A 23,549-nucleotide genomic window follows, 5' to 3' on the forward strand; every position below is an offset into this window, starting at 1 on the left:
GTTCAGAGTTCAACAAAACTTTCTTCAGAGACCAATAAAACTGTGTTCAGAGACCAATAAAACTATGTTCAGAGACCAATAAAACTTTGTTCAGAGACCAATGAAACTGTGTTCAGAGTTTAGAGACCAGTAAAACTGTGTTCAGAGACCAATAAAACTGAGTTAAGAGCCCAGTAAAAACCAGTAAAACTGAGTGTAGAGTCCAATAAAACTGTGTTCAGAGACCAATAAAACTGTATTCAGAGCCCATAAAACTGTTCAGAGTTCAGAGACCACTAAAACCGAGTTCAGAGACTAATAAAACTGTGTTCAGAGTTCAGAGACCAGTAAAACTGTGTTCAGAGACCAATAAAACTGTGTTCAGTGTTCAGAGACCAGTAAAACTGTGTTCAGAGACCAATAAAACAGAGTTCAGAGACCAATAAAACTATGTTCAGAGACCAATAAAACTGTGTTTAGAGACCAGCTTCAGAAAACAACTATGCCATTGGTCAATTCTGAAATTTATCTTAGACTTTTCAGATGATGTATCTTTGAGACATGACTACACAGTTTTATAATATTGAATCTAGAAATACATTTGTATAAAGAAACAATAAGAATACTTTTCAAATGGAAAAAAGTTCTCCTGTTTGCTTTTGAGTTAGTTACTTGACCACGACTATGCCAAGATATTGATGGCAAAATTGAATGTCATTATGAAATACATGTAGGACTGTGAGGTACTCTTTCTACAGTTACCTGTCATAAGTCTGTTTCATCTTTTTGCAGGCCCAGTATGAGCCATCTTTTATATTTTGGCATTTCAGCACCTCTGAGAAGGTGCCTTCACCTTTCTTCCCAAGGATGCGATATTCTGAAATGAAAAAAGAACAAGTTACATTCCTATCTGTATTAAACCTAATGTGAGATTCATTCAATATGCTTATTCATAAATGGGAGTAATGCTTCCTGGACTATGCAAACATTAATTTGCAAACTTTAACTAACTTATATCTATGATGTAGTGCATATCATACAGTGTGGGGGCATGGTGGCCAAGTGATTAAGGTCTCATAAAAACCTTGCTTGGGATGTAAAATTCTAAATGTGAGGAAGTCATCTTGCTGGCTTATGGGAAGTCAGTGGTTCTACAAACAAAGTCGTGTGAAATTGATGTTATTCCAACAAGAGTGTTGAAGTCATATTTAAACGAGCTCCTCCCAATTATAACTAGACTAGTGAATCTTTCATTGACTCAAGGAGTCTTCCCAGTGCAGTGGAAACAGGCAATAGTTAGACCTCTGTTAAAGAAAGCTGGTCTCGAACTTATATTCTCAAACTATAGGCCAGTGAGCAACTTATCATTCTTGTCCAAATTGATAGAGAAAGCAGCACTGTATTTACTTAACAAACATGTAAATGAACATAATCTCCTTCCGAAAAATCAGTCCGCATACAGGCAACATCATTCGTGCGAATCGGCTTTATTGAGACTTATCAATGACATCTTGGACGCTATGGAACATCAAGAAGTGACTGCATTGATAGCATTAGACCTTAGTGCAGCTTTTGATACGGTAGATCACGATATTCTTTTGGACGTTTTGAAATGTCAGTATGGTGTCTCTGGTGTTGCATTGGACTGGTTGAACTCATATCTGAGGCCACGGAGCTGCCGCGTGAGTGTGAATCAAACAGTGTCATCAGCACGTGAGCTTACGTGTAGTGTCCCCCAGGGAAGCTGTTTAGGGCCGTGGCTCTATCTCACGTACGCAGGAACGATTTTTGACATTGTTCCCCCGTCCATTTCCGTCTTTGGCTTTGCCGACGACCACACCGCAAGCACACGTTTTAAGCCCGAACCATCCATCGAGGCTAAATCCATTGGTGAACTAGAGGAGTTTGCTACAGATTCAAATGAGTGGATGAACAGTAACAAACTAAAAATGAATTCCTCAAAAACTGAACATATTGCCTTTGGAAGTGCCCCTCAGTTGAATAAGTTAAACATTCACGAGATAGATATTTGTGGTGATAAAATCAAGAGACAGAGTAACATCAGATATTTGGGGGCCTATTTGGACGAAACTTTAACTTTCAAAGAGCATATAAAAATAAAGTGTAGAACGGCAATGTTGAATTTTTTCCGAATCAAAAACATTCGCAAATATTTGACTCAGGATGCAACTGAAACCTTAGTGCTATCGCTGGTTATTTCGCATTTAGACTACTGTAATGTTATTTTATACGGTATTTCTGATTGTGACATCGCAAAACAGCAACGCATTCAAAATATGTGTGCGAAGTTAGTTCTGAATCGTAGAAGAAGAGACAGTTCTAAGCAGGCACTCTACGATTTGCACTGGCTGCCGATCAAAGCCAGAATAAACTTTAAGATCTTGACGTACATGTTCAATTGCCATGTTGGAAATGCGCCTGCATATTTGATTGAACTCTTAACACCGAAAATCCCCCAGCGCTCCCTCAGATCCTCGGAGTCATCAGTTGACTGTTACATCGTCCCTTTCAACAAGCGAAAAACGTTTAGTGATAGAAGCTTTAGTACTATAGGGCCAAAGTTGTGGAACAATTTGCCGTTGAACATCAGACAAAGTTCTTCAATTGACTGCTTTAGGAAAAGGTTGAAAACGCATTTCTTCAGAGACTACTTTGCATTATTCTAAGTTTTGACTGAGTTTTAAACAATGATGCTGGTGACAGTGATAGAAATTTAATGTTTGTTTGTGATAATTGTATGTTAGTAATATTTTAAAATATAGTATTATCATTGACTTTAAATTAATAGTTGCTATTTTGATTCGTTTTAATTAATCTTATTTAAAATAATTTATATTTAATATTTTATTTCAACTTGTATTGTAAAACGCCATTGAATATGTTTTAAATGTAGAAATAGGCGTTTAAGCAAATAAACCAGTTTCAGTTTCAGTTTCAGTTTCAAAGGTGCTTGCCCGAGATGAAATGATGCCAGGAGAGGCAACTGAGGTCTTTCTCCACCATCAAAAGTTAGGAAAGTTGCCATATGACCTAAATTCTGCAGTGTGACTCTTAACCAAATAAAAGAACAAACAAAAACACTTGGTCACATAAATAAGAAATAAATGAAAATGCTGTGCAATTCTGATCTTAACCTAATCCATACACTTCTGAACGCAAACTTGTCAATGCATCTGAAAACTCGAAGTCGAGTTTGAAAAATGTCTGGCTAACTGATGTAGATTCAAATGATTGGCTATATTTTGAGATAATGACCGCCATACATGTTGTTTTCAAAACCATGGTCAGAAGAAAAGCAAGATCTGTTCACAGACAAAAGAACAGACTGAGTTTATGATTTTTGATGAAGAAAACTCAGCCATGATTTTTGATGAAAAAATCCTGAGTTAATAGATACTTTCCTAAATCTTACAATAATTGTCAGAATACCACAGTCGCAGTTTATACAGCCGATACTGTAGGTTTGTGTAAATAGGAAATTACTTCTATGGATATGCTGGTAGTGGTAATTGTTAGTCATTTAAACTCAAATGCTGAACTTGTGCAACTTTTTGTACTTTCGTTTAGTTATGATATAGCCAGATCAAGGTATGTTTGTTATGACTTCATGTATTATTCTATTCAATACGATATGTTATACCATATTTATATAGCATCCTTTTCATGGACTAATACATGCAAAGGTGCTATAATTTCATTCGTATACACATATACACCTGCAGCAGCTCAATGAGGCAACCACTCAATCATTTAGAACTATTTAATTATAAAAATGTTTGATTTTACGCCTCTTTTTTTTGAAACATTTATTTCATTATGTTCTTAGATGTAAATAGAAGCTACCCCATCTCCAATCCTCCCCACCCACTGCAGAGCGGGTACCTGCTTGCCAATTAGTGCACTTACTCTGTAACAAGATGTTCATTCAGGCGACATATGACCATTACTTCTTGTTTCTCTCAATGTTTATAACGAGGACATTAAGCCTATTTCTTTTTAATCCACAGAAATGAATTAATCGCTTGATAAAAGGATTAAATTTCATCCAGCACCGCACATTTTCCTCTGTGACAACTATGTCCACAACTTCGGAATACCTCGGACATTGCTATGTTCACACGGAATATCTCGGAAATCACCGTGTAAGATTATGAGGCCCTGCTGATGTATTTTTCCCGCGCAGTTGTCAAAATGTAATTAAATTAAAAAAAAAAATATATGTAAAACTCTTTTTGCAGCATAAAAGCAAACAAGAAAAATAGCTATAGATCCGGTTCAACTGAGTCTGTTTAGGACGCGATACCCCTCGTACGCTACCCAGGTTCAATTTTTACACTCCATTATACAAGTGAAGATCTGTACATTGAATCGACAGTAGTATTCACCCATTAAAAACTCAGTAATATAAGATACATTGAATGAACGACTCAGATAATATAACAAGGCTTGGTCCATTAACTTAGGCTGCGGAAACCTTTTAACGACCAGTCAAGACTGTTAATCAAGTTGACTTTAACAAAATCTATTGCAAGACCGTTTAGAAGCGTAGAACGCAACAAAGCAAAAATGAGCCGCACCATGAGAAAACTAACATAGTGCATGTGCAACCAGCATGGATCCAGACCAGCCTGCGCATCCGCGCAGTCTGGTCAGGATCCACTCTGTTCGCTAACGGTTTCTCTAATTGCAATAGGCTCTGAAAGCGAACTGCATGTATCCTGGTCTGGATCTATGCTTTTCGCAAATGCACTATGTTGTTTTTATTCATGGCGCGGCTCAAATGATAGCAGGCTTTGTGTGACTGGGTATGTTCACAAAAGGTAATGAAATGTGCACTCACTGAGCGGAGCCCCTTAGCACCAGCTTAAGTCGGATTCTTATACATTGAATCGGCTCTATGATTCTAAAGGACCAGAAAATATAACAATACATTGCAAATATTTTCAGTGATTCATAGAAATATATAGTAAAAGCAAAGATGTGTAAGACCATTCAGCAATTTAGCAAGTACCCGGTCATCATTGATTATGATGTTGTATGTGCGTGGAAAGTAATGTCTCGTTTAGCTATCGTGCTATATCCCTCTGCTCTGAAATACTAAGGTCATATGATAAATTTATTATTACATGTTATATACCAGGAAAATAACGTGAAAGTAAACGTAATGCAAGCTGGTTTCCAAACAATAATTTAGCTTCACTATGACATCGCTATTATTGCGCGAATACGGTATCTATTTTGCAGAGAAATAATTATAACGCAGGACTGTTGGAATCTGTTGTCAGAATGAAGTACAGGCGGTCGACAGAATGTCATATCCTATTTCGATGTTAAAGCTCTATAGAGCTGGAATGAACATATATTTACAATTATTTAGGAAATGTTTAGGAATGTACAGAGCTGTATAAGATGAAAAGGATATATACCGTTCAGACTGCAAAAAAAAATAAAATAAAATAAAATAAAACAGACAGGGACAGTGCACGAGTCCGTTTTTTATGATAAATTAATAGACACAGCTGAAAAGTTTAGTCTTTTTTCCTTAATACACCATTAGTTGTGACTGTTCCACTTCCGCTGAATCGTGACGGGATCTTGACGTCATTTTTCAAGACATTGTTAGACAATCTATTGACTAATGAAAATTCGACAAAGGTGCTTCGAACTCACAAAACTTTTACTCTCCCAGATTTTGGAGTACACAACATTGGAATACATCCGAAAACTACTGTGCTACCAAGAATTCTTTCTCTCCTTTTTGATCTGAGCTTATGTTCGGTATACCACAAACACAAATGCACAAGCTGGAATTGTTGGCAGACTATGTGTCTATGCATTTATTGCCACGACATAACAGAATTGACATTGGGTTCACGCGACAAAAAATCTGCCCAGATTTCTTTTTCATTTCATGTAAAATCTGTCGAGATACAGTTCTGTTGTGTCCTCACTCGGTCAACACAACTGTATGACAATTTCGACAAAGAAATTTACGTTTTGTCGCGATGTTGGGTTTGCAAGGCGGAGACACGACATTACAAAAACTTGACAAACGAAGGGCACCAGGACGACATTTTTATCTGCCAACAGGCTGGTATTCTCCCTATCCTTTTGGTTTCCATCCCAGTTTATTCAGCCAAACACCTGCCAACACTAAACACAAAAATCAGCCAAGTGGACTTGTTTCAATAGAAGTCCTGCGACCAAACAGCCGGAAAAAATGTTTCAAGCTAATAAGAAGCTGTCGTGACTTAAACTTCCAGATACACATTGGAAGTCTTCGATCATACGGATGGCATATTCTAATTTGCTCGTTTAAAAGACACATTTAGTATTGAGTGAATAACGCTGGTAGACTACGTAATGATCAAGTTGAGGTATCTCTGTATAATTCACGATTTTTGACCGATGCAATTTTGAATCCTAATTATCATTTTCTCCTATATACATCAAAATTGGTTAAAATGGATCATATGTCTAGACATTGATTTTGTCGTTGCTACAGATTTGAAGTTGAAGTGTTTAAATAACGATTTTATAAATATTATATGAAGTGCTAGGCGTTAACTCATTGTTATATAAATAGCACACAATTTATCCTCAAATTTTTCTTTGTTAAAAGTAAACATGAAAAATTCGCTATACGTTTGTATGGAGAAATTATGTACATGAACGGGTTTGATACAGATTCAGTACGGGTCGAATTCAGCTACATGCGAGCAAAAACACTTTATTAACCCACCTCCTTTTCCGTATAATATATCCCGACGTCTTTTTTCTTTGGGCGTCGGCGCCGTATCTTTATCATCCCTATCAGTAGTCTCTTTTTCCGAGCCTTTCTCAGATTTGGCCATAATCCGACACAAAACAACTTAATTTAACTTTTATCCCATTTTTACCATCCATATCCATGTATGCGTTTAAAACACGAATAAGACGTCCCCATCTTTTTTTGTTAAATACTAGTATCCAAAAATGTCGACTTCTGCATTCGCCTTAATCCATGATTAATCGACTAACTGAAATCATGCTTTTAAAACCGTGTTTCTTGAACTAAATATACATGTAGTTCAATTTATACCTACTTAAACTTCTTTAAGACAGAGATTTAAAGATTATAACATTACTTAATCATTAATGAATAAGTTTAGAAACCAGGATTTATTTTTATATGTTCGTGTAGTTACGTCCAAAGAAATCAATGACATTCAGTTTGGACTAATTCAAATCTAAATTGAAATCCAGGTCTCAATTAGAATAAAAATTAGGACTAAGGAATGAACAGATTTAAAATTGAACAGGTTGAATGAAGTTTGCATTAAACATACATTATTTAAAAAGTAAACACAAGTTTGAAGTGTCATCTACCATACTAAACGTGCAGTTTTATAATAGTGAAGACTGAAGCGGACCAATACTGCAGTGTTAAGGTTTATTTAACCTTTCTTATTTCTCACTGAGTTTTACGAACAGATATCATTTTTTTTCTGCATGATCCCAGATTTTATGAAAAGCTTTAGGTATAATGTTTTAGAATAAAATTTTCATTTATGTACACACCAGAATACCTACACAGAACAAATGCATCAATTTTCGTGATAGATTTATTCTATATAATGTGGCATACAGCGGTGTCTTGTTCAATACAACCTAGATGACAGAAAACTAAACGAACCACTGCAAGGTGCAGTTTCTATTCTATTAGACTCCTTACATAAATATCCATAATTTGTGCTACATGACCCGTCTATCTTCTACAATACGTTTTGCCGAGCTAACGTCAAAACTTGAAGATTTTTTACTGACGCTATTCGATAAAACGCTTTTTGAATGGCTTAAAATGTTACCGGTCAATAGCCAAAGCTATTATCAAAACTTGAAGATTTTTTTTTTACTGAAACGCTTTTTGAATGGCTTAAAATGTTACCGGTCAATAGCCGAAGCTATTATGACTGCATGGTAAGTCATTCAATAAGTACTTTATTACATAGTATCAGAAATAGTGTTTTAAGATTTTTCTCTCAAGTTTTGATTTTAATAGAGCGGACCTCTCTTGAAACACGCGGTGCGTACCATTGCGTTTAAGTACAGAATCATGTACCACAGACGGAATATATGGTGAAATTGTCTCTAAAGGGTCGCCTTTTAGACATGTTCATAATACTTATTAACCATTGGCAGAGAGAGTTTTGAGCAACTTTTGGGCTCTTTGGTTACTTTAAATGTTTGAACACGCCAAAAACTGTGTAATTTCATATATAACATTATTATATGACTCCCTCTATAAATCATCGATCCATAGTTTGCAGGAGCGGCGGGGGGGGGGGGGGGGGGGGGGGGGTCCAGTGGTAACACTGTCTGACTACAAAATCAGTAGTCGTGAGGCCCAACGCTGCTCCTCCAACTAAAATTACTAGCATTGGGATAAGAGTCCCGGGTATGGATGCTTTACATCTAGCACGCTGAAGAACCAGGGAAGCTTCTGAAAATGAAGCGTGTCCCACTTACAAACTTCTGGAGGTCCGAGTGGTCCGCGTGGGTTATTTTCGGCGAGGGTAAATAAGCTAGCATATGCATACACACATATTTGTGCTAATGGCCGTTCTATAATATTTGTCGCATTTTTACTGTACTAATAAAAATAAATAATGAAAAAAATAAAAGCGCGAAAATTAATTTTTGATGCCATGCAATAAAGCACTTATACTGAATGTCTGGCCGGCCTGAAAACATTTGGGACCTCAGTCCTTCGGACAATAGTTTTTACTATTGACAGGAAAGCCATTCACAGTGTTCGAAAAAATAAATAAACAAACTAAGACAATTTGCTTAGTATCAAAGTACGGCAAAATTAGAGAAAATGTACTGATACAATTAAAAACACATAATGATTGTCAGACACAAGTTTTGCACGAAATTGCAGTCCATGACAAAACGAAATTCTAGAAGGTGTCCTGTAAACCCTGTGACAATTGCTCTGTAAATCCTTGTCACAGCTCTTACGTGACAAGATTTTAATATATTTTATTGGCCAATTGACAAAGTAGTTTAAACTTTTCTAGACAGCGAACTTATTCGTCCGGAACCGGTTCTCTAACCAAAATACCGTGCATAGGCTTGGGAATCGGGCCCCAATTTCACGAAAAAACTTAAGTAATTACTTAGTTAAGTCTGTTATTTTAAAATCGTGCCATTGCTTAAGCTATTGTTATTTAATGTTAATTTTTTCTATACCAATGCATTTATAGCTAAATTAAACTATGGGTAGTAGTATTTTGTCTGCAGTACTTATTTCAGTCATGCAAATATGATATTTCTATTTAAGCACAATATGTCGAACTTAAGTATTTGCTTAAGTATATTTCTTATTTCTATACTTCATTTTCTGAAAAATTCGGAATTGTTGTGCTTTGATCTACGAAATAGTCATGTACTGGTCTGATATAAATGAAACAGTCAACATTGAAGACGCATAAAGGGCAAAAACAAGCATTTGAAATAACTGACTTAGCTAAGCAATTACTTAAGTTTTTTCGTGAAATTGGGGCCGGAATTTTTTTATACTGCCGAAATCCACTCTGTTTCTATTAGTAAGTATCATGCATATCATTATCTAAATTAATTTTACCATTCCCTTTCATTTATCTGCGTTTACCGACAAGACATTCAATAACTAGTGTGTTTTATTAAATGAAATCAGAAATTAATTTTCACATTTTTTTTTTTCACTTAATAGCCCTAAAAACTTGTGTCGACCATAGTCTAGTCCCATAGCATAAACTGTGGACTGGCTATTGATAGGAGGACTCATCTAATAATGCTATATTGACAGGTCTATAGTCCAACCCGGTTTTGCCAAAGACAAAATAGCTAGAAAAAAAACTTGGAAATTTACTTCTGATGTCATGTAATATAATAATGATTTGCCGGTCAAAGGTCAAAACTATTAATTTCTTAGAAATTTGGACTTCTGATAAATAACTATGACATTTGACCAAAAGAAACACCAATATACAATTATTGAATGGCTTGGCTGTCCAGTGTCATAGCCCGAGGTCCGATCGAATGCCCGACCGAGAGGTTAATAGTTTTGACTATTGGTTACTTCAACGTATCAACTCAGATTCAGATTCAGTTTCCTTGTCATATTCCGATACGGCTTTTAGTCCGTTCCGGACGTACCGATGTTGAGTTTTTATCGGTTGTTCGAAACTCTTCAATTGAAAACAAATTTGTAGTGATCATGTGAAAACGAAAACAACATCAAATTTAATCAAAATGCAGCAATAACTGACCGGATTCAGGACAAAATATGCATGACGCTTTTGAAGCTGGTTCCATATTGGAAAAGCTCCCCTTGAAAATAGAATCGATTGCCTGCTATGGTTTGTAAATCAGATAGTTTTTCATCATCATCATCTTTGATAATGGCAAGCAGTCCTGTTGGACTATAATGGCCATGCGTGGGGGTTAGTAAAGTGAAAGATTATCAAGCCTCCCAAGCTACTCAATCCACCCAGGAGGACATTGACAATGTGATAAAAAATAGTGCAAAAACCTACTCAAGCCCTTAAAGCCTATACATTGCATAATCTACTATGTACATGGTGAAGAAACAAGAGAGTTAGTACTGTTAAAAGATAAAAGCATATATGTACTGTCTAGGGGATGTGTGGTAACACAGTCAGTCCCGACTTAAACACAGCGTTTGAGTCAGCACTGACTAAGTGCACCGGCAGTGAGTTCCATTCAACTATTGTCCTAGGGAAAAATGAGTACTTTATGTAGTCAACTGATGAGTGTGGTATATGATATGCTAGTTGATGGTGATGTCTGGATGTTCTTAATAGTGGATCCATATATTGTAAAGGTATTATGTCAACAAGCCCATAATGTATTTTATGGAAGAGGCTAAGACGGATGTTCTGTCTTCTGCGCTCTAAGGACTCCCATTGTAATTGCTGTAGTAATTGTGTTACAGTACCCGGCGACTTTGAATAGTTGTTGGTAACAAACCTAGCGGCCCTCTTTTGTACATTTTCTAATTTCTGCTTGTCATTTAATTGATAAGGGTCCCAAACAGAAGCACAGTATTCCAAGGAAGGTCTGACTATTGATTTGTAGGCTGCTGCTTTAGTTTCAGGTTTGGCAGAATGTAGATTTCGTTTTAAGAACCCAAGATTTTGACTGGCCTTATTTGTTATTTTGCTAATGTGTGGAGACCAAGAGAGATTAGATGAAAGTTCCACAGATGAAAGTTTTTGTCATTCTTGTTTCATTTTTTGGGGTGGGGAGGGGTTCAGTGACCCTAGCATCAACTATTCTTGCATACCATAATGGTGTTCTGAATGATATTATACCTATGCAGGCAATATTCCTCTAGCATCCCTACCCCATGACATGGACTTCCATGCTAAATTAAGAGTTTAGCAGTACTTAGTCCAAATAATTATAATTTTGATGTCAGAATTGAGATAGTTTCGTGAAAAGGTTGAATCCCACTCTTTACATCAAAACCAGTAAAGACCTATCCTGTGGTGAAAATAGATTTAGATAAAAACACACTCAGGCAATATACTTTAACAATGACATTGTAGAACAAAATAAAACTGAACCATTTTATGGTTTAAACATAATGTGTAAAAAACACGTTAATAAAGCGTAAACACTATGTTTCATTTGGCTACCTTGCTGTATTTACATGTCCATTATTACACTCTTCCAAAACAGTACAGCTAACAGTGCGGTTATCGATCACGTGACACAAACTTGTGTGACGAAGCAGAGCTGTGTAAAATGTGTTATAAACTTTACTTTAGGGTGCATTGTTTTAAGGAAGTGTCTAGCCGTCCGGTAACCGGATGCCTAGCTTGCGTTCTAGTAACCAGACGGCTAGCAATTCCTCAGGGGATTTTCTAGTCGTCCGGTAATTGATTTCTAATGATTAAGTAATGATTTTATATAGTTTTAAATGTTATTTACTTAAATTATCAATATTTATCTGATTTTTCAGTCGATTAAACGCAAGAGATCGTGTTTGTTTACAAATTCGTTGATATTCTATTTTTAGAAATGATAAAAGATTGATCGCCGAACGTCCATATGCTATTTTGTAAAAAGTGATTTTTTTCTAACGGCCTAAACTTTATTTATTAAAACACAAATTTATACATATTTTTTTGAAGAATGGAAAGCTTAAAAAAAGGCAATGCATTCATTAATTTTGACTATAATTATTTCAAAATAAAATGGATTAATTATGATCGCTTAACTACTGTTTTGAACATCACGCTGTTGCTTTTGAAATAAGATATCATTTAAAACAGTAATTCATTAAAAATATTTGAATACTAAAATATGAAAATTGAAAATTCTTCAAAACTGTTTTAATTTTGAAAATCCAGTTAAAAAGTTGTTAAAATTTAAAAATTCCGATCCCATAAAAGCCTCCAGATGAACAGATTTTAATAGTGACGTCACGTCGATCTCGCCATTATTGAGTTTGGCAAACTTCCATTTTATCGGCTGAATAATGCAGTGATTTATTATAAATGTTTATTGTATGTATTTACACAAACTTTTGTTTGCAGATAAGTATCGATATCTTAAATAAATAACATTAAAACTATATAAAATCATGTCTTATTCATTAGGAAATCAATTACCGGATGACTAGAAAATCCCCTAAGGATTTGCTAGCCGTCGGTAACCGGACAACTAGAATGCAGGCTAGTCGTCCGGTTACCAGACGGCTAGACACTTCCTTGTTTTAAACATTGACATACTCATGTTTCACATAAACATCAATTGAATGGATCGGAGGAAAGAATGGAAATTCCACAGAAAAAGTCCTTCTTATGTTGTACGTGGCGGAGGGATATTGGCAATGTCATGTGCAAAAACTATCACAATATTGCGACTCATGTACAGTTAGTTTGACTATACTTAGCCTTACTCATTTGGTTTAATGGGATGGCTTATTTTATTATCTATATTTTATAGTTGCCATCCCTCTTATGGGAAAGTCGAGAGTTATTATGCTGTCCTGAAATGTGAGCAGTAATATAATCACGAATCCACAGAAATTTTTGGTAAAACAACATTTTTACCAACCTGAAGAATCTTAACTTCCCAATATTATATATGTTTTATGGCACTGTCTCAAATAGTTTTCTCCCTTTAGATATAAATACCATTTATAAGGAAATAAAATTAACAATTTAATACTGAAAACTTTGTTAAAGCTAGTTATGAAAAATTTTAGCACAGGGACGTTATTTACAAATGCATCAAAATGAAAATTTTTATGTAATAGTTCTTAGAACATGTGGAAAATAGTTAGTTTTGGAGCTGAACTCTCAGAAAGGAAGTGTGGACCTTTTATAATGCAGTCCACATTTAGAGTTCATTGCATTTATCAGAAAATATCACTCATTCTGTGGAGTAGTATTTGTGTTTTTAGCTCCGCTATTCGAAGAATAGTGTAGCTATTCTACTCACCCTGGCCGATGTCGGCGTCACACCTTGGTTAAGTATGCAAGTACATACAGCTATCATTTAAAGGCATATAGCTTTGAAATTTATTTTTTCTTTTTCTAGGTCAGTTACCACCTCACTGGGTCAAGTTCCATAACTCTGACATGTATATTGAGCAACTTATGCCCCCTTTTGGACTTAGAAAATTCTGGTTAAGGTTTTACACGCAAGTTACTATCTCCAAAACTAATGCAGATATTAAATTGAAACTTCACATGTGTCTTCGGGGTTATAAAACTAGTTGATAGCACCAAGTCCCATAACTCTTGACCTGCATTTTGGCCAAATTATGCCCCCATTTGGACTTAGAAAATTCTGGTTAAAGTTTTGTGTGCAAGTACAATTAGTACATACAGCTATAACTAAAAGGCATATAGATTTGAAACTTATTTTTTCTTTTTCTAGATCAATTACCAACCTCATTGGGTCAAGTCCCATAACTCTGACATGTATTTGGGCAAATTATGCCCCCATTTGGACTAAGAAAATCCTGGTTAAAGTTTTACATACAAGTTACTATCTCCAAAACTAATGCAGATATTGAATTGAAACTTAAAATGTGTCTTCGGGGTTATAAAACTAGTTGATAGCATCAAGTCCCATAACTCTGACCTGCATTTTAGCCAAATTATGCCCCCTTTGGGGGCTTAAAACTAGTTGATAGCAGCAAGTCCCATAACTCTGATATGCATTTTGGTATAATTACTGTATGTCCCCTTTTGAACTTAAAACTCTTTTGATATTTAACATTTTGGGTAATATTTTCCTGCTTCTGGGACAATATTTCGAATAGTCGCACTTGGCTGTCTTATGGACAGCTTTTGTTTATATGCATATAGTTTTATGTAAAATAACTCTTTCTAAATTGATTTGGTGTTGTTTGAATTTTATTTAAAATATGGGCCTAACCAAAAAGATGATTAACATAATATTTTGGTACTAATGCTAAATGAAATGTGCTGACGTAATAAGGCATACAGTGTCATCAGTTGCGGAAAAAGAAGTCAATATTAAGATCATGGGTCATTGGGAAACATTAATTGAGCCGCACCATGAGAAATCCAACATAGTGGCTTTGCGACCAGCATGGATCCAGACCAGCCTGCGTATCTGTGCAGTCTGGTCAGGACCCATCCTGTTCGCTTTCAAAGCCCATTGCAATTAGAGAAACTGTTAGCGAACAGCATGCATCCTGACCAGACTGGGCGGATGCGCAGGCTGGTCTGGATCCATGCTGGTAGCAAAGCCACTATGTTGGTCTTCTCATGGCGCGGCTCAATTAATGATAGTGATTATAGTAAAATTCATAAAAAATTTGCTATTCCCACGATTAAAACCTCATGTCTAAGCATGAAATACATTAGAATTATTTTAACCTTTATCCTGCTAAATTTCTGAAATGGACTGGTCTGTCATTCAATTTAGGCAGTACCATTGTTTATTTGAAGCGGTGTACACTGAAAATTTACTGACTGAATAGCTAACATCTCTGCAGGTTGATCTTGATCTGCACTGGTCGCAAAGGCAGAATCACTTGCCGCCATTAAGCTAAAGGTTAAAGAGCAATGCAAACAATTGGGTTTTTCAGATCAAAGGTAGATGAAGGAAAAGACATCCTCTGTTTTGGTTAAGGACAAGATTGAATGTTAAACATGAATTCTGAGTGTTAAATAAAAATAACTGTCTTTTTGTAGATGACATACTGTTGGTTGGAACAAAAGATGGTCCTTTGTTACAGTATAAAGTGAAAAAGTACAAAGTTTCAGGTAGTATGTTTATTAGTTGATGTATGTGGTGTTCATTCATAGTGTCTAGCTAATTGTTTAAAGTATACGGTAGTTAATGTTTTAATTACTCTACTGAGGTTTAGTTTCAAAATTTTGGTTTCACAGACTTTTGTATATGGAGAAAACAACAGTTACTCTTAGAGTCTACTTGCATGTATGCTGTTGTCAGTGTTATTAACGAGACATCATTATTATAGAAACAGACACTGTTTTACATTTAATGTGTTCTATCAATAAACTTTCACAAGAAGTAAGATTGTCAAAGATTAAGTTGGCAAGACAACATTGAAAAAAACATAACCTATTTTGAGCATTTGCAGCCAACTATAATTAGATAAAACAGTCTCCACATTTAAGATCTTATAATCACACATCAGGATTATGCATTAATAAAATTTCACTGATGTAAAAACTTAATGTATTCAGCGTTTTCTATTTTCAGTGTTAAATGAGTTTTAAGCAATATGTTTTCCTGTTCTTAATAACCAAATCTTGAAATCAAGGAGATTTTATTTTAAATTATAAGTTGATGGTTACAGCTGTTTAAAGTCAGGAATGTCTTGTTGGCAGATCATGTCATTTATAACAAAGATGTATATTTTTATTATAGGCGAAACTAAGTATGAAGTTGCCTTGGAAAGATCCAACAAAACTTTTTCCAAAAAACCAATTCAACAGGTAAGTAAAATCATCAGATCTAAATTTTCAGCTAACACCAATCTGATGACAGACCTTTAATTCATTAAAACAAATGGGCCGTGCCATGAGAAAACCAACATAGTGCATCTGCGCAGTCTGGTCAGGATCCATGCTGTTCACTTTCAGAGTCAATTGCAATTAGAGAAATTGTTAGCAAATAGCATGGATCCTGACCAGACTGCGCGGATGCGCAGGCTGGTCTGGATCCATGCTGGCCGCAAACCCACTATGTTGGTTTTCTCATGGCGCGGCTCATATGTAGAGCTTTTTACATTGCTCTGTTTCATGCTACTTCAGTTGGCTTTCTGTGATCTGAATTGACCTTTAAAGGGTCTTGACATTCTGTCATCTCAGAAGATGCTCTGATTTATTGTCTACTAAGTATTTTTTGTCACTCATTTAGTTTGAAATTTAATCTTATGGAACCTTATTGATTGTGATGAAATTCTGTTCTGTAACTTTCTATGCTTCTGAACATGATGCTGGTTAAAATTTATACATGAAATTCAGTGAAAATAAAAGCATTGTGAAAAGTACCCAGTTTGTAGTACTCCTTGTAAAGATGATGGATTTAAATAATACAGAAGGAATATACTTCTTATTGTAGTTATATGCTGTTCCAGAGTTGTTCTTGCTGATAAGTTTATCAGGTATGTATGGAAAGACTACCCCAGCACCATTGCAGCAACACTCTTGACATTAAAGCTTTTGTATTACTGTATTCAGCTGTAATTGTATACTGCTTATCAGTATTAAGAAAAAAAATCACTAACTGATTAATACTGTTGTATTACTGCATTCAGTATTACTGTATTCAGCTGTAATTGTATACTGCGTATCAGTATTAAGAAAAAAAATCACTGACTGATTAATACTGTTGTATTACTGCATTCAGTATTACTGCATTCAGCTGTAATTGTATACTGCGTATCAGTATTAAGAAAAAAAATCACTGACTGATTAATACTGTTGTATTACTGCATTCAGTATTACTGCATTCAGCTGTAATTGTATACTGCGTATCAGTATTAGAAAAAAAATCACTGACTGATTAATACTGTTGTATTACTGCATTCAGTATTACTGCATTCAGCTGTAATTGTATACTGCGTATCAGTATTAGGAAAAAAATCACTGACTGATTAATACTGTTGTATTACTGCATTCAGTATTACAGTATTCAGCCGTAATTGTATATTGCATATCAGTAAAAAAAAAAGGTCACCAACTGAATGCCATGTTACATCCATTAATTTTTTTATGCTTCAATATTAAAGTAGTACATAACTTGTAATGATTGTAATTAGTTCAATTAGTCACTAGATTTCAAATAGAACTGGGACAGACTGTAAATACTCTGACATCCTCCATCATGAGATGCCATGCTTTCAGTTCAGCTGCAAAACCCATGGTATAATAGACTGAATCCTGGCAAATTTAAAATGATGTTGACATTTACATTAGATATTTTCTAGTCCAAACTTAGAAGGAAGGGCTAGTAATCATTTATGAAAACTTTATTTTAATGATTTCATGACATATATTGACCAAAAATTCAAAACAAAATGAGATATATTTAGAAATTTAGACAGATCATAGTACCACCCTTGAAGTTCTTAAGGATGATACTTTATATCAATGAATTTTTCTTTAATTTAAAAGAGAAGTCAAGGCAAAATGGTAAAACAAACAATTGTTCCTTTTTATAAGTATTCAGTTATCAGATTCCACGATTCATTTCAGACAATATAGTAAGTGTACACGACCTTGCAACATTCAGTTTAATTACAACACTCACAAAGACAAAAGGTGCCACTTTGTTTGCTGCTGATGTTCAGGTATTGTTGTCACATTCTGTTTTCTTTGTAGATATAAATTGTGAAATTTTAAAGGTTTTCACTGTTTTTTTATGTTTCTGAAAGATAAAACATTATTCATGTAGATACAGTGATTTTAAAATCAATGACACTATTTAATCAACAGTGTGCATGAAAGAGAGAATTCAGACTGTATATTGTATTGAATGTTTGTAACATGTTAATACTTATATTTTTAGCCCACCATCATCAGATGGTGGGCTATTAAAATCACTCTGCGCCCGTGGTCCGTCCGTCCGTCATTCCGTCCGTCCGTCTGTCCGTCCGTTAACAATTTCTCGTTATCGCATCTCCTCAGAAACTACTGGGGGGATTTTGACCAAACTTTGTCAGAATGATGTATTGGTACCCTAGTTGTGTCCCCCTGAAAATCAGTTTGGTTCAGCAATTTTTGAGTGAGTTAAGGCCCTTTGTTTATTTCTATAATTTATATAGATTTATATAGGGAAAAACTTTGAAAACCTTCTTGTCCAAAACCACAGAGCCTAGGGCTTTGATATTTGGTATGTAGCATCATCTAGTGGTCCACTATCAAGAAGATTAAAATTATTTCCCTGGGGTCAAATATGGCCCCGCCCTGGGGGTCACATGGTTTATATAGACTTATATAAGGAAAAACTTTGAATAACCTCTTGTCCAAAACCACAGGGCCTAGGGCTTTGATATTTTGTATGTGACATCATCTAGTGATCTTCAACTAAGATTGTTCAAATTATACCCCTAGGGTCAAATATGGCCCCACCCTGGGGGTCATATGGTTTACATAGACTTATATAGGGAATAACTTTGAAAATCTTCTTGTCCAAAGCACAAAGCCTAGGGCTTTGATACTTGTAATGTAGCATCATCTAGTGGTTCTCTACCAAGTTTGTTCAAATTATCCTCCTAGGGTTAAATATGGCCCGCCCTGGGGGTCACATGGTTCATATAGACTTATATAGGGAAAAAGCTTTTAAAATGTTCTTGTCAGTAACTACAACATTCAAACTTGGACCACATGTATATTTTTGAGTGGCAAGATGAACCTTGACATGAGTTGACCTTGATTTTGACCTAGTGACCTATTTCACATTTCTGTAGCTACAGCCTTCAAATTTGGACCACATGCATAATTTTGTGCACTGGAAAAAACTTTGACCTTTATTTTGACCTAGTGACCTACTTTCACATTTTTGAAGGTACAGGCATCAAATTTGGACCATATGCATAGTTTCGTGTTTCAAAATGAAATTTGACATTGATTTTGACCTAGTGACCTACTTTCACATTTCTCAAACTACAGCCTTCAAATGTGGACTACATGCATAGTTTTGTGTACCGAAAAAAACTTTGACCTTGACATTGACCTAGTGACCTACTTTCACATTTTTGAAGGTACAGGCTTCAAATTTGGACCACATGCATAGTTTTTATTCTGAAATAAAATTTGACCTTGATTTTGACCTAGTGACCTACTTTTACATTTCTCAAGCTACAGCCTTCAAATTTGAACCACTTGCATAGTTTTGTGTACTGAAATGACCTTTGACCTTTACATTGACCTAGTGACCTACTTTCATATTTTTAAGGTACAGGCTTCAAATTTAGGACCACATGCATTGTTTTGTGTAACGAAACAAACTTTGACCTTGACATTGACCTAGTGACCTACTTTCACATTTTTGAAGGTACAGGCTTCAAATTTGGACCACATGCATAGATTTGTGTTGTGTACGGAAATGAAATTTGACCTTGAGCTAGCCAGTAAGTCTTGAAATTTGGAACACTCAAAAATGGCACATTGGTGGGCGCCAAGATCACTCTGTGATCTCTTGTTAAAATATTAAGATTATTCAGGACATACCCGCCTTTAAAATTTCATTTGTAATCTTCACTAGTAGACATTTGTTTGACATATCATCTTATGAGGCAACTTTGGTCAGTTTTAGCAAAATTAGATGCGCAGTCTGGTCAGGATCCATGCTGTTCGCTTTCAAAGCCTGTTGCAATGAAAGAAACCATTAGCGAACAGCATGGATCCTGACCAGACTGCACAGGCTGGTCTGGATCCATGCTGGTTGCAAAGCCACTATGTTGATTTTCTCATGGCATGAAATTTGAATGGCATGTATTTTCAAGGTTTGAACAAAGGCTGAATGTTACAAGTAAAGGGAGGTAATCATAAGATAATTTAAAATTTAACTGTCAATCTGACTAGTAATTTCAGAATTGCGAAAGATGAATGACTCATTTACTGTTTATAGCATCACAATTGTGCATTACATTGTGGACTACAGTATTGTTAGCCCACATGTTGAAATGAGTATAAGTGTTGAATCTGCACTATATATGGAACATATTAATTTCTGTATTTTCATACACTGAATATAATTTCATCTCAGAATATAACCATATATTACTTTTGCTTAAGTTTTCCATAAAAGGATTAATGATATGATATACATTTTAGACAATTGTATCTCTCAGTGGAGAGAAGCAAGCAACATTACAGATATGTGTGGCAACAAGACGGAAACTTCAGATTATGTTCTGGAAGAACAGAGATTTTATAGATTTGGTGGTAAGTATCTTGGTATGTCACTTGGTGCAGGAAGAACAGGGATTTAATAGATTTGGTGGTAATTTTCTTAGCCTATCATTTAGTGCAGGAAGAACAGGGATTTTATAGATTTGGTGGTATTTTTAGCTTGACTATTCGAAGAATATGGAGAGCTATACTACTCACCCCGGCGTCAGCATTGGTTAAAGTTTTTTATAATGTCAAATATCTTGAAAACTATCAAAGATATTCAACTGAGACTTGGAATACTTGCATATACTGACAGTGTGCACCTGTATGACAAGGGACATTACTCTGTCAGCAATGTTTTTAGAGTTATGCCCCTTTTAACTTAAAAATTTTGGTTAAAGTTTTTGATAAAGTCTAATATCTTGAACACTATCAAAGATATTCAACTGAGACTTTGAATACTTGCATGTAGTGACAGTTTGCACGTTTGACAAGGGACATTACCCTGTAAGTAGTATTTTCAGAGTTATGCCCCTTTTTAACTTAGAAATTTGATTAAAATTATTCATAATGATAATAACTATCTCTGCGATGCATTGATACATTGAATTCAAACTTCACACATGTCTTTAGGGTCAGTAAATATAGTCTAAGGTCCAGGTCCTAGAAGTCTAACTTGTATTTTAACAAAATTATGTGCCTTTTTATACTCAGAAAATTCATGTGTTAATACAGAGTACAATTTTCTGCCTTTGTAAGTACTTGGGGGCTATAGTATTGAAACTTCACACATGTCTTGGGGTCATTGCATATGGTCACTGGGCCAAGTCCAATAACTCTGAATTGTATTTTAACAGAATTATACCCCTTTGTCTACTTAGTTCATATTGAGGTTTTGCATGCAACTTAAAATCTTTCTAAGTACTAGGACTATTGGATTGAGACTACAAAGCTATGTTAAGGATCAGTGTATAAGGTCGCATATCTTGGACTTGTATTTTAACAGAACTTTGCCCCTTTTGTACTTAAAGTGTAAATATTGCATACAGATTTCTGCCATTGTAAGTACTTGTAAATTACAGCACGTTTTATAATGTTGATGTTTCTGTGACACAGTTGTAACAGTACTATTATAAAATCCATTTTATTGACAAGCCTTTGAATAGTCAAGCGCACTGTCATCAGACAGCTCTTGTTTTAGTATATCGCTTGGTGCTGGAAGGCTTTAATGATTAAGAATACATGTATAGGAAACTTTGAAATCTTATAGATGTTTGATAGTGTATTACATAGCTTATGTAAAGAAATATAATGGGTGCTATTTATACTTTGTTGTTGCATCCTGCTATTTAAACATCTTTATTCAGTGAGACACTGTTGTTGTAACTGTAGTTAGTTGATCTATTTCAGCCGGAGATGAACATGTATGACATTCCACGAGCAATGGTTTGGTTCAAGGACAGACTGTGTGTTGGTTTCAAGAGAGATTATTTCATTGTCAAAGTGAGTTTAATGTGAATTTTTTAATGAGAAAATATTTGAATAGTTTTGAAACTGTCTGTATCTATTTGCCTCTACCATTTAGAATGATTACCCTTGTCTGTGTGCCTCTGAAACTGAAACTGCTTTCTTTGATTAAACGCCTAATTTTACACATAGTATATTCAGTGGCATTGTACATTAAATTAAAAATTTTATGATAAAATATATACATAATGGTATCAAACAATGAAACACGACATATTTGACAAAATTATTATACAGTTATACAACATTGCGTATTAAACATACGTCGACCACACTACATAGTAGCGTATACTCAGCATTTCTACCATATTCAGTCCATCAACAGAGAAATAAAACTATGATTCAAAGCTGCTAAAAACAGTGTTTTGATCTTTTTCTTAAAAGTGTCTACTGAATCAGAATTTCTCACCTCTGCTGGTAGTTTGTTCCATAGTTTCGGCCCTACAGTTTGAAAACTTCTATCACCAAATGCCTGTGCATATTTGTATGTGCAAAAAATGTGTCTGGCTAATAACTGTGTTTCATTGATGTCTTTCAAATTAACTTGGCGCAAATAACCACCAAAATAAGATAACATGGTCATATTTGGATATGAAAGATTTTACTTCATTTTTCTTGTCTGGTCTATAACTTTTATACACATGGAAGAGTATATTCAACATAGTACAAACTTTTTTCATAACAATACCATGTAGTATTTAGCCATTTGTATGAAATTAATGTTTTCTTTATATAAGAAATTTTGTTTAAGATTGAGTCAGGAGAGTCAAAAGAGTTGTTTCCGCTTGGAAGCAAGCAGACAGAGCCTGTGATAACGTACCTGAAGGATGCTGGATTTATTGTCGGTCGTGATGACATGTCAATATTTATAGACAAAGAGGGTCAGCCAGCCAAGAAACATCCAGTGAAATGGACAGACATTCCAATAGCCTCAGGTATAGTTTTAATATCTGGTTTACAATGTTTTTAGCTCACCTGAGCCAAAGGCTCATGGTGAGCTTTTGTGACTGCTTGATGTCCGTCGTCCGTCGTGTGTCTGTCAACTTTTTCTCAAAAAACCTTCTTCTTTATTACCCTGGGGTGAAAAGAGGCCCTGCCCCGGGGTATCTCAAGTGTTACATAGACTTATAGAGGAATAAACTTTAAAAATCTTCTTGTCAGAGACTGTAAGGCCTAGTCTTTTGATATTTGGTATGTTGCATTGCTTTGTGGTCCCCTACCAAAATTGTTCAAATTATGCTCCTGGGTGGAAAGAGGCCCTGCCCTGGGGGCTCCAAATTTAACATTGATTTATATAGGGAAAAAAATCTTCTTGTCTGAAAGTTCCTTTGATATTTGGTATGTAGCATTGCCTACTGGATCTCTAACAAGGTTGTTCAGATTATGACTCTGGGGTGAAAAGAGGCCTTACCCTAGGGATCACTTGTTATATGAGTTATACAGGAATAAATACTTAAAAAATATCAGATCATATTCCCTAGACTGTTTAATTATAATTACCTGATGACCCCAAGCAGTTAGGGGACACTTGACTGTGACCTTGACCTATTGACATACTTTTTTGTTTTTTAAGATACAGCCTTGAAATTTGGATGACATGTACAGTTTCGCACA

The 23,549-nt window shown here is 35.3% G+C and overlaps 2 protein-coding genes across 5 annotated transcripts in view; one reads left to right on the plus strand and one right to left on the minus strand.

The window, feature by feature from the left end:
- LOC123543257 (MAPK/MAK/MRK overlapping kinase-like) overlaps window positions 1–7,166 on the minus strand; it is a 42,551-nt gene extending 35,385 nt beyond the window's left edge. The window contains exons 1-2 of one of the 4 annotated variants that reach the window (XM_053542750.1): window positions 6,743–7,166; window positions 742–856 (exon numbers count right to left, since the gene is read on the minus strand). In XM_053542750.1, coding sequence (XP_053398725.1) covers window positions 742–856; window positions 6,743–6,854 — 227 coding nt within the window. In that variant the 5' untranslated portion in view covers window positions 6,855–7,166. Of the gene's footprint in view, window positions 1–741; window positions 857–3,906; window positions 4,118–6,742 lie in introns of those variants that run through there. The other 3 variants (XM_053542745.1, XM_053542741.1, XM_045329340.2) reach the window with 3 other exon arrangements.
- A 3,054-nt stretch (window positions 7,167–10,220) lies between these two features.
- The window catches only part of LOC123543240 (vam6/Vps39-like protein), a 57,284-nt gene continuing 43,955 nt past the window's right edge, over window positions 10,221–23,549 (plus strand). Inside the window, exons 1-8 of the mRNA XM_053537339.1 lie at window positions 10,221–10,385; window positions 15,231–15,302; window positions 15,934–16,001; window positions 16,630–16,672; window positions 17,766–17,860; window positions 20,349–20,459; window positions 21,819–21,911; window positions 22,687–22,870. Of these exons, the coding sequence (XP_053393314.1) occupies window positions 10,313–10,385; window positions 15,231–15,302; window positions 15,934–16,001; window positions 16,630–16,672; window positions 17,766–17,860; window positions 20,349–20,459; window positions 21,819–21,911; window positions 22,687–22,870 (739 nt within the window). The 5' untranslated portion in view covers window positions 10,221–10,312. The remainder of the gene's footprint in view (window positions 10,386–15,230; window positions 15,303–15,933; window positions 16,002–16,629; window positions 16,673–17,765; window positions 17,861–20,348; window positions 20,460–21,818; window positions 21,912–22,686; window positions 22,871–23,549) is intronic.

Source organism: Mercenaria mercenaria, chromosome 1 (assembly GCF_021730395.1).
Source record: "Mercenaria mercenaria strain notata chromosome 1, MADL_Memer_1, whole genome shotgun sequence".
Lineage (NCBI taxonomy): Eukaryota > Metazoa > Mollusca > Bivalvia > Venerida > Veneridae > Mercenaria > Mercenaria mercenaria.